The 15323-nt window shown below is 30.6% G+C and overlaps 2 protein-coding genes across 2 annotated transcripts; both read right to left on the minus strand.

Annotated features, from left to right (window-relative positions):
• Positions 1-1176: 1176 nt before the first annotated feature.
• Positions 1177-4157, minus strand: LOC140184501 (receptor-like protein 40). Its single transcript, XM_072236169.1, has one exon. It carries the CDS (start codon positions 4058-4060, stop codon positions 2108-2110), a length of 1953 nt encoding a protein of 650 aa, XP_072092270.1. The 5' UTR covers positions 4061-4157; the 3' UTR covers positions 1177-2107.
• LOC112795360 (uncharacterized) lies at positions 1346-2098 on the minus strand. The gene has a single exon (XM_029297651.2). The coding sequence runs from the start codon at positions 2096-2098 to the stop codon at positions 1346-1348; it is 753 nt and encodes a 250-aa protein (XP_029153484.2).
• Positions 4158-15323: the final 11166 nt, after the last annotated feature.

Consider the following 15323-nt stretch of genomic DNA (forward strand, 5'->3'; position numbering starts at 1 on the left):
GTGCCCCCATTGAGTTTTATAAAATTCTTAAGTAGTATGTAGTATTAAATTTCATTTGCCCCCCCACTATATAAATAATTTTGACCCCACTCTTCACAATTTAATGTTATTGAAAGATATTTAATTAAATTTAATTTTATAAATATATAAAATTTAATTTTAACTATTTAATAAAAGAGTAATTAAATAAATAATAAAAAAATGAGAAGCCAAAATAAATAATCCTAACCTTAATTATTCTCAAAATCAACTTTTTTGCTATTATATTTTTTTAGTTTCTTCCAGTTTTCTATTTTTCTATTTTCTCTATTTTATTTTTTAATTTCTTTTGATTTAATTAAAAGTTTATTTTTATCTTTTTGTAATTTTTCTTTTATTAAATTATATTACATTTATTTTATAACTCGTGTAATATTTTTATTTTTTGATTAATGGTTATTGTATAATAAAATTTTATTAGTATATTTTTCTGTGATTGGTTTGCTGAGTTTTTATATTCATATTATAATTTTAATTTTTTGTGAAATTATAAAAATTAGAGTAAATTGTTTTTTCCCTAATACTTAGGTTTTTTTAAATATTTCTAATGTTTAATTTATTTAATTTTTTTAACATTTTTTATTCATTCAATTTTGTTCTTACACGTTTTTAATTTGTATCAAAACTATCCCTATAAGCTTTCAATTTATTCCTAACATTTTATATAAGTTGACATTTAGGGATAATTTTGACATAAATTAAAAATATTAGGGATAAAATTGAATGCAACTAAACGTTAGGTGTATTTAAAAAAATTGCAAATATTAAGAACAAAAAATACGCTTTACCCTAAAAATTATTGTTTTTATTGTGTATGATTTGCCCTCACCAGCAAAATTTTCTGGATCCGTCACTGCTAATGGTTATATTTCTAATACTCCCTCGAGAAGTGCTAGGGGGACAGCAGAATTTGTGATGTTTAGCCATCAATTAGCCATCATCAATATTTTTAATGGTGTGAGATGAAATCTAATGGTGTAGAATTAATCATTTTTCCTTTGATGGTTAAATGCTGGCCAGATTTCAACAAAAGTGTTGGTCCCCTAGACTTTCTCTACTCCCTAAATCTCTATTGTACACATTGTACAAATATTCAATTGGTTCCTCGTACTTTCTCAAAAAAAAAAACAAACAAAATTGATATATAACATACTATATTTATATTTTCTTATCTTGCCTATTTTTATTTGGGTTTACATATAGCTGACTCTTACATAAGAGAAACACAATAACTTTAAAAGCAAACAGAAAAATAAAAATAATCTAAGATTACACACATGAAAAGACCAACATCTAGACTTGTGACTTAAGAGATCTTTTTCAGCAACCTATAAACATCTACAGAGAAAGCATTTCCCAGTGCTAACCCAGCAATAAGGCCACCCCCATATCCAATTAGAATTACCATCCAATACAATTCAAAGAAAGATCCCGACTCAAAATCTTGATCGTCATCAGGTTTTTGCAATGGAAGCTTAGGATGGTCTTCACATTTCTTCAACAACCGAATCCCGCACAAATCTTTGTTTCCCTTAAATGAATTATCATCAAATGTTAAAAATTGTCCATTTTCTGGGATTGGACCTGAGAGATTGTTGAAAGACACATTGAAGAAATCCAAGAAGGTTAGCCCTGTGAGTTGTTGAGGAATATTCCCTGACAAGTCATTGAGAGAAAGGTCGAGCACTTCAAGATTTGAAAGCTTTCCGAAGGAAGATGGGATGCTGCCAGTAAACATGTTATTGGACAAATTGAGCACAACAAGACCATTCAAACTTCCCAAGATATCTGGAATCTCTCCCGAAATCTTGTTACATGAAAGATCAATAGCTACCATGTGATGAAGGTATTGACTCCCAACAACGGCAACAACATAATGCATGACAACTCCTTTGTTGGACATTGAAAATGGATGCGAATCAAAATCTATTACCGCATTGTCACTATGAATCACGTCCTTGAAATCCAGTTGTCTTTTGTTGGATATCATCATCGATTTGAAGCACATGACTATTTCTGATGTTAATTTCATTGAGAAACCATTTTGAGAAAGATCCATGATTTGAAGCTAGGGAAATGTGTATTTCAATGGACACATTATAGCTCCGTGAAATTTATTATCACGTAAAGAAATAACCTTTAACTTAGGAAGAGATCCCAACCAAAAAGGAAATGAGTCATTGAAATGGTTATGTCTCACATCAAGAAACTCTAGCCTTCTGCAATTGACAAGTGCTCTTGGTAATTGACCGTACAACTTGTTAGAACTAAAATCGATCAACTGAAGGACATTTCCTTTCACATAAATTTGAGGAATATTGCCTGTCAATTTGTTTCCTGAGACATCCAAAAGTTTAAGGTATTGGCTAAAGCTTCCCAAACATGATGGAATCATGCCAACTAAATTGTTGGAAGATAAATCAAGTTCCACAAGTGACTGCAGGTTGCATATGGAGGGGGATATATCTCCCATCAATAGGTTGTTGGAAACTTCCAAACTCTCAAGAGTCGTTTTGTTCCATAACCAACTCGGTATTGTCTTTATGTTGTTGTTTGATATGGAAAGACGAGTCAACTCTTGCAAGTGTTGTATAAAATTGGGAAAACGAACTAAGTTGCATGAACTTAGAACCAAAGTTTGAATTTGAGAAGGAAATGTTACGTTGGAAGTATTCTTTCCTTCAAGAAAAGAGAATTTGTTGCCTCCACCTAAACCAAGAACAGTAAGCTTTTGGAGCTTTGAAAGCATGTCAAGCTCAATCTGTCCTTCGAACATATTACCAGCTAGATCAAGGCCTGTAAGATTCTCTAACGTGAAGAGGAAATATGGAATTTCACCTTGAAGATTATTTTGAGAAAGATCCAAGTAATATGGAGAGGTTAGATTCATCATCCAAGTTGGAACTTCCCCAATCAAATTGCAACCACTCAATCCTAACCAGTGAATTGGAGGAAGGGTTGTCACATTGACATCCCTATTTTGTGAGAACAAGGACAATCTGTTGAAAGACAAATCAAGAACATTAAGCATCTTTAGCTTCAAAAACATGTCAACTGCTAGGTAGCCTTCGAAAACATTATCGGACAGCGACAAAGATTCAAGATTCTTAAGTCGAAAAAGAGACCGAGGGATTTCACCATGAAAGCTATTATCTTCAAGATATAAGAAAGCTAAATTGGTTAGGTTTCCAATGGAGGAAGGTAATGTACCCTGCAGATTTTGGTTTTTCCCAAAATTCAAGACTGTTATGTTTGGGAGATGGAATATTCCGACTGGAAACTCACCATATAGTTCACATTGGCGAAGACTGAGTTTTTGCAAGGATGTAAGGTTTGTGAGAGTATGAGGTATAGATGATGAAATGGTCACAAAACTAAGACGAAGGTGTTCAAGTCTAGTTGAGTTTTGAGTTAAGCTTGTGAGAGTGGATGCCTTGAGTTGCAAATTGTTGATTAGATCGTATGCAGGTGACTCAAGAGTATAGCTGCGAAGATCAAGGGACAACAAGTTGGACAATTGTGAAACTTGAGGTGGAACTTCACCAGAGAATGTGTTTTCATTGCCATGAGAAAGATTCAGATATCTTAGCTGTGAAAGCTCACCTATCTTGGCAGGAATTTGAGATTGATTGAAGTCATTGTCTGAAAGATCAAGGATTTGAAGGTGCACAAGTGAGAAAAGTGTGCCATTGGGATCCATGGAACCAAAGAGTTGGCTGCTACCAAGATCAATGCCGATCACATGACCTGTGAGCTCATCGCATTCAATGCCATCCCAGGAGCAGCAATCTGTGGCAGGAACCCAAGAAAGAGTTTTAGGATAACTGAAAGGATTGTAAGAAGCAGACTTACTTATGATGAAGGTTTTTTTAAAGCTGAGCAAGGCATTGCTTTCATGTTGATGGCACTCATGATGATGAGTTGTAGTTGAATCATTCAAAGTAAAACAGTTTGTGAAGAGGGAAGATGAGAAGAAAAGAAGAAACTGTATGGAGAAAGTAAGAGAACATAAGAACCCCATTATTGTGATCGTATAGCAGTAGGTTTCAACGGATGGAATGTTTAGGACACTCTAATGGGTTTTTATAGTGAAGCAGTGATGGTGATGCTATCTAAGAGACATGCACCAAGTAACATTACCTGCATTTGTATTATTCCAAGTGCGATATTGCCTCTCGTTTCACGGAAGAAAAGAATGATAGTGATCCTTATTATGGCTGGTTCTATCGGACTTTTGAAACCACAAACTGGTTTGAAATAATTTGCATAATATGGCCAATCATGTCGTTTTAAATATCCTAAGATTTTTTTATGCTTACTTTGAGTAACATGGTTCTTCTAGCACTCTCATTTTGTATTGTGTAAAAGTCGACAATACTGGTCAAGCAAAATAAGTATTTGCAACTTCAACCGAGCAATACTGATTTCTGTGTACTTTGTTATATGCAGAGTAGATTCTCTGCTTCATAGTGAAGTTCCTTGATAGTATATTTTTGTCACTACTATTTGACTTTGTTAACAACTTTCATTGACGTCCTTCATGCTTAATTTTCTCGTTATCTTCTATCTTTCATTTCCACCACAAACTTCCTTGTTTGAGGTGTTCTAAGTAAGGCACTTGCATAAGCGACATGTATGTATTATTGATGATAAATCATACTCATGAGAGTGTGATATTGAATTGCAGTTCATTTAGGGGAAGACAAGAAAACTATTGATTGTGGCGGCTTCTGCAGACCCTTTCAAAGTTCAAAGCACATGCAGGAAGGCTGAGATATTCATGCCATTTTTCCACACTTAGCTTCTAAAATGGTGCTATTGAATGTAACTGCTGCATCTACACATCTCTGTGCTTGGTTATCCTCCACAAACTTAACAGTCTCAAGGTTGTGACATCTTTGTCTCTAATATTTGAGTTTGCTAACTTGCATTCTAGAGTTATACTTAATCTTCTCTCTTTAATATGTTTCATATCATTGACTCCATCAAGTAAACTTACTTTGGCTTATATAAGAAGAGAGTTCAGATTTTTTTGGTACTTTAATTTCAATATTATCAGAAGAAAATAACTTTTTTTTTTAAATAATAAAAAATAGGTCTTTAACAAATTTTGAAGTAAACTTATACAGTTATACGTTATTTAAAAAAAAATACCAAATAAATTCTTTAAGAATTGAAATAATAAATTCATAGGTCCAAGAAAAATTACAATGCTAAACACGATTTATCAATTCCATACTATTAAAAGTTTTCAATCAGGCAGATAAAGTCCATTGTTACAATTTTTTGGGGATTTGATACAAGTCCATTACAAAATGAGTTTAATTTTTATGTAATAGTTTAATTACATTCGTTATTTTAAATGATCATTCACACAATTAATGTAAAAATGAGTTATTTTTTGCTGTTGTTACGTATTTTAATATATGTCTAAAAAATCATTTGATACTTTTTATTCCTTTAGGACTTCTAAGTATAGCAAAATTTTTCAGAACTACTTGTTTTATTTATTTTTTTTTTTATCAAATACATGTGACTGAAAAAGTTAATGCTAAAATTAGCCATATTTTGATATATACTATTGAAAAAAAAAGAATCGTGTATTTTTATGGTTGAATGTCAGAGGGTGAGCAACATTTATAATTATTTATCATTAGTTAGTCATTAATGTTTAAAAGTGTGGACTTAAAGTATATTATTAAAATATGAATGATACTAGATAGTCAAAAAATAATTATAATATAGAAATATTACATAAAAATTCTTATTCTCTTGATAAGCAAGTGACATATACCTCCTTATTATTTATCTTCCTTATCACTTATTATTTTGCTGCATGTTTGAAATCATTAATGTTCTTTCCAAAATTAATTTCAGTTTCTTCCAAATTAAATCCCTAACATCTCTCAATCACATTATTATCCATTAAAATACAATAATTCTCTGCAAAAAATATAGAAATTAAATTAAAAAGTTTTAACAACTTCTACTATATAACTTATATTTTACATATAAACTATTAAAAAATAAAAAATAAACAGTAAAATATAACAAAAATTAAAAAATAATTTTTTAAAAATAATTATTAACTCGTCATATTAAAATCAATAAATAAGCATACATATGAATATTAAATAAAAATATTAAAATAATTAAAATCATGGCCTAAGTGCACATATGAGATAATTTAAAAAATACAATAAGACGTATAGTTTAAAATTTGATAATATTAATTATAAATATTATAAGTATGAAATTATAAATATTATGAATACAAATTATGGATGTTATTAACATGAAATTATGGATGTTATGTGTATGAATTTATAGATGTTATGTATAAATTTATCAATTGAATAAATTAATTTAAGAATTTGATATTTTTTTAAATTCCATTATGATAAAATTTAAAAAACATCTATGTTAACTTTATATTTACATATACAATAACTAAAAAATTATATGTGTATGGATGTAATATCTAATAAACATGAATTTAATTTTTAGATGTTAGTTGTATGTAATTATGGATGTTATGTATATGTATGTATGAATGTTATGTATATGAACTTAGTTAGTATACAATATAATTATAAATGCACATAAAAGCACAAAAAAAAATTAAATCAGTTTATTACCATACTTCATCAAAGTAAGTGTAGTTTTTCATATTCTCGAGAATTGGTTGACTGACAACAACCTCGTCGGGTGAATCCGTCTGTTGTTCAAATTCTTCATTAGCACCTTCTACCATAGGTACCGTATTAAGGTCGAATTCAAATGTCATACTATTTGCAACGATAAACATGACTTCTTGTAAAATTTCTTGACTTATACACTATTCTGCTTGCAATGGTATTATAGTCATGATTTTTGAATGATCATAATTAAATTAATGGAAGGTATATATTACAAAGAATCAAGTGCAAGTAAATGTCTTAACGGAAACAAAGAATTAATGATTTTTTCGTATTTCCATTGATTGACATTAAATGCTTAAGGGAAACAAAGAATCAAGTGTAATTAACTCAATTAATGTATATTATCATTACCGTTCATTCTTATTATTATTATTAATATTTAATGTATTCTTAAATATAAAATTAAATTATAAAAGGAATATTAAGTATTGATTACAAGAATGCCTAATAATAAGAAGAGGCTTGCTACACATACAAGTCTTTTTGACTTACAAGTTTTACAAGTTGCTACACATTAGAGTCTTTTAATGCGTTATTTAGTTTCCAAAGCGCTACACTCACCGTGAATTATGAACGACTCCTCTTCCTCTTCCTCTTCCTCTTCCTCTTCCTCTTCTTCTTCTTTCTTCTTCTTCTTCTTCTTCACTCACCGTGAATTATGAAAAACTCATCTTCCTCTTCCTCTTCCTCTTCCTCTTCCTCTTCCTCTTCCTCTTCTTCTTCACTCACCGTGGATTATGAACAACTCATCTTCCTCTTCCTCTTCCTCTTCCTCCTCTTCCTCTTCCTCTTCTTCTTCTTCTTCTTCTTCACTCATCGTGGATTATGAACAACTCATCTTCCTCTTCCTCTTCTTCTCCTTCTTCTTCTTCTTCCTCCTCCTCCATGTATTTCTTCGTTATTCTCTTTGCCTTTTCATTAGTTGTTTTATTTGCGTTTATTACTGGTATTCTTGCTTCATTTTTTTTCGATTTTCATGGTTTCTGAAATCAAGCTTTGAAATCGTTTTGAAGATAATGGAACTTCAAAAATACACCCAAACGATTATAGAAAATACACCCAAACGATATTTCTTCGTTATTCTCTTTGCCTTTTCATTAGTTGTTTTACTCGTTTATTACTGGTATTCTTACTTCTTTTTTTTCGATTTTCATGGTTTCTGAAATCAAGCTTTGAAAATAATGAAACTTCAGAAATACACCAAAACGATTATAGAAAATACACCCAAACGATTATAGAAAATACACCCAAAGGACACTTTATGCATAATTCAGAACTCTTTCTCTTTCTCCTCCTCATATTCTGCTGCTTCTTCTTCAAAAATGATTTCAGAGCTTGATATCAAAAAATAATGGAAATCAAGAATAACGAAAAAAGAATACAAAGAGAAAAGCACGTAAATGAAGAAGGAGAAAGAGAAGGCAAAAAACGAAAGAAAAGAAGAAGAAGAAGAGGAGGAAGAGGAAGAAGAATGTGCAGCAAGAAGAAGAAGACGGTGCAGTGAAATTGTGCAGTAACGGTTGAAGAAGGAGAAAGAGAAAGTAAGAAACGAAAGAAAAGAAGAAGAAGAGGAAGAGGAAGAAGAACGTGCAGTAACGTTCAAGCGCGCTAATATAATAACTTGTAAAGACTTGTATAAAAAAATGCTTGTATATGGAGAATTTCTCTAATAAGAAATATGATATTATAATTAATATCATTAATAAGTAGAGTTGATAAGAATATGATAAGTGGAATGATAAGAGTGTGAGATAAAAAATAAAACTGTTATTAAGTGATATAAATAAAGTAAATTATAGAAACTTTTGACTAATTATAGCTGAAAATTTGTTGTTACCAAATTTTTTCCTTAAAATATTTAGTGTACAACTATAAACAATTAATTAGTGGAGTTATCAAGTGACTAGAAATAAATTAAATTAAAATTCGTTTATGAAATTTCAATTAGAACTCAAGCACCAAAACTTATGTTGTTCAGTTTGATCTGCTAATTTAACAGACATACATAGATGGATGGGTTGGTTTGAGGTTTATTTATATATTTTTCTTTTTCTTTTTCTTTTAAATTCCTTTTATTGTACGGTTCTTTTTGCTAATGGATGTGTTTTGAGTTTCATTCTCTTACTTTTTGGAACATGCATTGCAATTGGATAGTGGTGCTCGAGTTTTATGTTGTGCATATTAGTATTTGAAAGGATTAATAGTCAAATTCGATCATAAAAGATCATTTATTTTTTAAATTAGTCTTTAAATAATTTTTTTAGTCATATTAGTCTTTAAAAAATAAAACGTAAGTTAAATTGGTCTTTTTGTATGATGCGTATCACAAGATGATTAGTTGACGTGTCAAGTCAGTGACACCTAATATGTCACGTGTCATTTGACATGTAAAAAAATTATTTATAATCAAAATAATCCTTGAAAGGTCAGGTATAAGTCATTTTCATCCTTAAAATTTAAAAATTAATCAAATTAGTCGTTATATAAATTTCTTTTATTTTTTATAATATTAAATTTAAAATATTTTTTTATACTACTAATTTTAATATTATTTTGTAGACCTTAAGAAACAAAATTCTCTTTACATAAAATAATAAAAATAATTAAATTATAAAATTATTTTGTCATTTGTATTTTAAAATTTTATCAAATTGTAATTTTTTATAATAATTTTTTTTTATTTAAATGAGTTTATCAAATTATTGTTGATTATATATTTAAAAATTTAATATTTTGAATCTCACTAAATAATATTGTAGTTATTTTAAAATTTAAATCTTTTAGATTTTTAAAAAATATAATTTTTATTATTGTATAATTTATATGGTAGAACTCAATAATTGAAAAACTTATTTGTAGGATTACTTGTTGAATTTTAATATTTTAATATATTTTTTTAAATAGCTACTATATTTATTTAGTGAGATTTAAAAGATTGAAACAAGGGTTAAGTATGATTTTGGTCTCTAAGGTAGGGGCTGAAAATTTTTTTCATTCCCAACCTTTTTTTGCTTACAAAATCATTCCTAAGGTAATTTAAAAATCGTCATTCGGACCAAAATACCCCCTTCTCCTTCTTCCCCAAAATCAAGCAGAAGCAGAACAAGAAGCAACAACAATGAAACAATGTAATAAACATTAAAAAAATGGATAATGGATCAACAAATCTGTATAATGAAATAGTTAAACGATGTAATCAACCAGAAGCAGAAGCAGAACAACAACAACAGTAATACAATGTAATCAACTAGAAGCAAGAGTAACCAGAAGAAAAAAATATAAAAGAATCATAATCAGAAACTAACAACATAATAGAAGCAGAAGCAGAAGCAGAAGAACAACTACAGCAGCGAGTGACAGGCGAGGAGTAGCAACGACAGGCGACTGAGCGAGGAGGAGAAACAGAAACGGCGAGCGGCGCGCGACGTCCACCCTCGCGAATCTGCTGGCGTTGACGTCAAGGAGCAGTGGTGAGGACCGAATGACAAGGAACATCAGCAAATTCCAGGGACCGAATAACAACGAGCGGCGGCGGATTCCCTTCCCTACCTTCACTTCCCCCTCTTCTTGTAACACCCTACCACACATAGTCTTATGCTTAAGTCATAAAATAAAAGTAGCAATGTATTACAACCTCTAAAAATAAATATATATATATATATATATATATAATAATAGTTGAAAAAAATTTATATTGAGGAGCCTTTGAAGGAAAGATTAAACAAAAGCGTTAAACAGAAAAGTGCATCACTCTCGAAAGCGTTAAACATAAACCAGACGAGGTAAGAGCAAAGCACGCGCGGGCACACACACGCACGCATGCACGCACGCATGCAAACCAGACGAGGTAAGAGCAAAGCACGTGTGGGCACACACACGCACACACACACACGCACGCACACACGCGCACGCACACACATACACATATACAAGATATACCCAAAAGGCACAAAAGATAGTTTACAGAACCTGTTTTTTCAAATCAACCTCTAAGAAGAAAAAAAAAAAATATATATATATATATATATATATATATAGTGAAGATGTAAGAGTATCTATATATACATCAAAACTAAAATAGAGTTCCAAAACACAAAAGATCTTCGCTTTCAGAAGCTCCCAAAATGCCCCAGCGAGGTGCCTCACGTCCTACATCTGAAAATCACAATATTTGTATGGAATGAGAACCGGAGATTCTCAGCATGATAATGGTGCCGCATACATAAGATATAAGGTCCTGGAAAAGTCAAAGACAATCCTATAACTCCGACACTCAGATTTAAATCTTAAAATTATAGTTTTAATCCATAAGTATGATAGGTTGTCTAAGGATCTTAAAGTCCTAACTCACTCTTAACTTATCCTTTTTGTATCTCGAATGATAACTCTAATTCTAACTTAACCCTTCAATTCCTGCTTCCTCCAGCCCTCCGAAACCCTGGTGAAACTGTCCTCGTCACTCCTCTGCCAGACAAGGGGCCTCTCAGTTGCACAAACAAGCAGTATAGACAAAACAAATACAAGTAGAATACAGATACAACAGGTAGCAAATTTAGCAATTAAGAATAATAATCACGTAAGCAAATCCAAATAATGCACAATCACACAAAACAAGTATATGCATATGATGTATGTCTGCCATATGGCTAATGAGCTCATTTGTCGGTTATACAGCCAACTCGATATGTCCGATAGCTAATCCGGGCACAGTGTCTCTGTTGCGCATTAATATCATTAGAGGGAGTACGTGCCCTGTCACCATTAGAGAAAATCTGTGCCCTATCACCATTAGAGGGAATAGGTGTCCTGTCATCCTTATAACCAGAGAGAAAACACAGACATACTCATCATCAATTAACCACAATCATGCCTCGTTTATCATATTCATTCAATCTCATAATTCAACTTATCTTAGGTTGTCTAGCCTATGTTTTTATAAGACATTATATATTATATACAAGAAACCAAAATCATACCTTAACCGATATTTCATAAAATCCGGAACGTCATAATTTGTCACCGTTTCACAACACCCAAGCTTCCACAGTCACACCAAACGGGTCTCCAGCTCCCCAAAGTCTAATATCAAGTCTCCAACCCCACCAATTTGTTTCCAAAATACATAATCTAAACTAATTTCACAAAATAACACTAAAATTACCATAGGGTTCACTAATTAGATAACTTAACAAGGATTAAACATTCTTCACCTTACCAAAAGAAGAATTAAGCCAAAACCCGGCACACACACTAAGTTAGTTTGATCCTAAACATCAAAATCAACAAAATCTCAACACCCAATTTATAGGATTTTCGAAATTAAGGAAGGAAGAAATCGAAACTGAAAAGTGACTCTCTTACCTAATTGAATATTGAGCTTTGTAGAGCTCGGCGTTGTGATTGTGTGGCCACAAATGATCCGTCAATCGGAGTTCCAGATCAAAAGTTATAAGAAATTGAAATTTGGGAGTGAGGGTGGTGTTCTTCCCCCCTTTGTTCCCCCTTGCCCAGCGTGTGTGTGTGTTTTTTTTTGTCAGGTGGATTGGACAACCGTGTGTGTGTTAAATGGGAGGAAGAGGAGCTGTGCCCTTCATTAAATCAATGTTGGATTGAGTCTTGGGTTCATTATGGGTTCGGTTCGGTCTGTTTGACTTATTTTTTAGCCAAATTTTTTAAAATTAGTGTCGAAATTCATATTTTAATTTTTCTACTTTATTAAACTATAAAATTTAAGTTTTTAATTTCTTTAAATAATAATTAATTTATTAGCTAATTATTTATTAGTTTCGCGGATTTTATACTTCTTCCCTGAAACACCCCAACGTGGTTTCCTTCCCCTGTTCCCCAGCCCTTTAACCCATTTTTTTTATTTTATATTTTTTTTAATAGAAGTAATTTGGTAATAAAAATTAAAATTTTGGTAAAAAGAACGATTTTAAAACTAAATGAAACCTTAAGGATGATTTTGTAAGCAAAAAAAGGTTAGGGACGAAAAAAATTTTCAGCACCTACCTTTGGGACAAAAATCGTACTTAACCCTTAAAATAACTTTTATATTTATTTAGTGAGATCTAAAATATTGAAAATTTTACTATATAATTAATAATAGTTTGATAAAATTATTTATATAAAACAATTTCACTAAAAAAAACTAGAATTTGAAAATAAAAATCTAAAAATACATATGAGAAAATAATTTTGTAATAATTTAATTATTTTTATTATTTTATTTGAAATTTTTTTATTAAGGTGTAAAAAATAAGATTAAAATGGGTAGGATAAATAAATATTAAAAATTTAATATTATAAAAAAATTATATAAGCATTAATTTGATCAATTTTAAAAATTTTAAGTATGAAAATGACTTACATTTGTACTTTCAAGAACTAATTTGATTATAAATAAATTTATGACATATTAAATGACACGTGGCATGTCGGATGTTACTGACCTGACACGTCAACCAATTATCTTGTGACATGTGACATTAACCTACCATGTCATCATGCCACATGGTACTTAACGTGACACGTCATCATCTAACTAATGGAAGGATCAATTTGACTTATGTTTTATTTTTAGAGACTAATATGACTAAAAAAATTCTTTGAGAATCAATTTAAAAAATGAATAATCTTTTAAGAACGAATTTGACTATTAACCCTTATTTCAAACTTTATCTTATGCAGAAGAATAGCCATTCTATAGTTATCCTCCACAAGCATCACTCTCTCTTTTCTCTGCTTTCTATTTCATATATATGTAGTGTAGTTCTTTCACTATATTTTTGTCACTACTTTTTGGTGCAATTTTTTGTTCTTATAAAAGTAACTTTTTCAAGTATACATAAGAGGAAAAGTAACTGCTGCCAGAACCCAAAGCATAAATACTATTGCTAACAAGGAAAATAATATTTGTATATCTTATTATTTAATGGTATAGATATTAAGTGAAGTCTAAGGTGACTTATTATAGTAGCTGCGGTAGTTATAAATTTTACCAGTAACTAAAACCTGTTGCTAAAGTTAATAACTTAATATCACACTTCTTTATATTTTTTGTGACACCTTTTACCTTTAATTTTTAAATTAATTTTTTTAATATTAAAAAAGTATTACTTTAATTTTAGCAATAAAAATAACATTAATACTTGTTCAAGATCACAAGAATTGAGCAGTTTTTGAGTCATATATCAATGTTCCAATAAAAAACATACAACTCAAGAGATGCTTTTACTGTGAATACCACTTTTTCTAGCTTGCAATGACCTATAAAGCAAAAAAAATCATTGATAATAATTACTGAAAACTAAACTCTCTTAGCAATCATTTTTACCATTTTGTTGAACGATCGTTTATTTATGAATCAATCAATATGATGCACCATTCTGAAAACAAGGCTAAGGTTTTTCTTAATGTAGACTAAAGTCTAATTCTTAACTTCAACTCTATTTTATTCAAAAGGGAAAAAATATATACATATAGCTACTTGTATTTATGTTTGAGTATCCAAACGCGACCTATATGCATTAAATTCTCAATATAAAACATAATTGAGAGGAATGCAGAAAAACGAAGAACACATTATACGGTTTTCTTTTAATAATTATTGCAGGAAGACTAGTGGCTTCTGTGCTGTTTAGGGAATTGGTTGAAAAGAACTCAAACAATGCATGTGGAGATGAACTTGATGAGAAAGTCACAAAGGATCAACAACAAAACATAGCCAGTGATGATGAACTGGGTGGGATCTTCTGTGATGGCAGTGACAGCATTTTGTTCTTCTATGATCCAAACAAATACGCCTCAGAACTGCAAGAAAGCGACCTCTACTCATTTCTTTGAACAGAGATGTGTAGTTATATTGACAATAATGTAAAATATGATGGGACATATCAATTTTGTTCTATGCATGTTTCCATATCTCAATAGCTTCAAATTTTACAACAGATGTTAATCATAATTGCTAAAAGAAATTTAAAAGCATTGTTGACAAGAGTATATGACTATGCAATAATTTACAGTTAATAAGACCCTATTTGTAGTCATATGTGAACCATCAACATATATAGAACGGATTAACTGCAGGAAATCAATATACCAATTACTTCAACATATCTAACTGTAGTTAATTGTGCATTCTTAAAATCATCTGATGCAAACTTCTTTTACAATCAAAAGAACCAGAATTCTACAGATTCCTTTCCATACTATGCTAAACTTCACATACTTCACCCAAAAAACATGTTTATGAATATTGTATAGATGGATAATTGGATATGTTAACTTTTCATTCTCATTGGTAATTGCTCTCTTTTTTTCAAGGCTATGGTTTTGTTCCCTTAATGGGTTGTTCTGTGCTCGCAGTGCTCCCTTTGATAGAGGTTACTGTCCCTATTTACAGGTGCTGTTGTAATTTTATTTTTTATTCTCCATTCCATTCCTATGAGAAAAATTAGTGCTCTTACTGTGAAAAAGAGAGAGATTGATCATCATTGCTTCTCCTTCCTTCTATGGTGTTGTTGAATTTAAATATTGAAAAAGAAGAGAAAGAAAAGCAGAAATAAAATTCCTGTTTTTGTT

This window comes from Arachis hypogaea, chromosome 4 (assembly GCF_003086295.3).
Source record: "Arachis hypogaea cultivar Tifrunner chromosome 4, arahy.Tifrunner.gnm2.J5K5, whole genome shotgun sequence".
NCBI classification, from domain to species: Eukaryota; Viridiplantae; Streptophyta; class Magnoliopsida; order Fabales; family Fabaceae; genus Arachis; species Arachis hypogaea.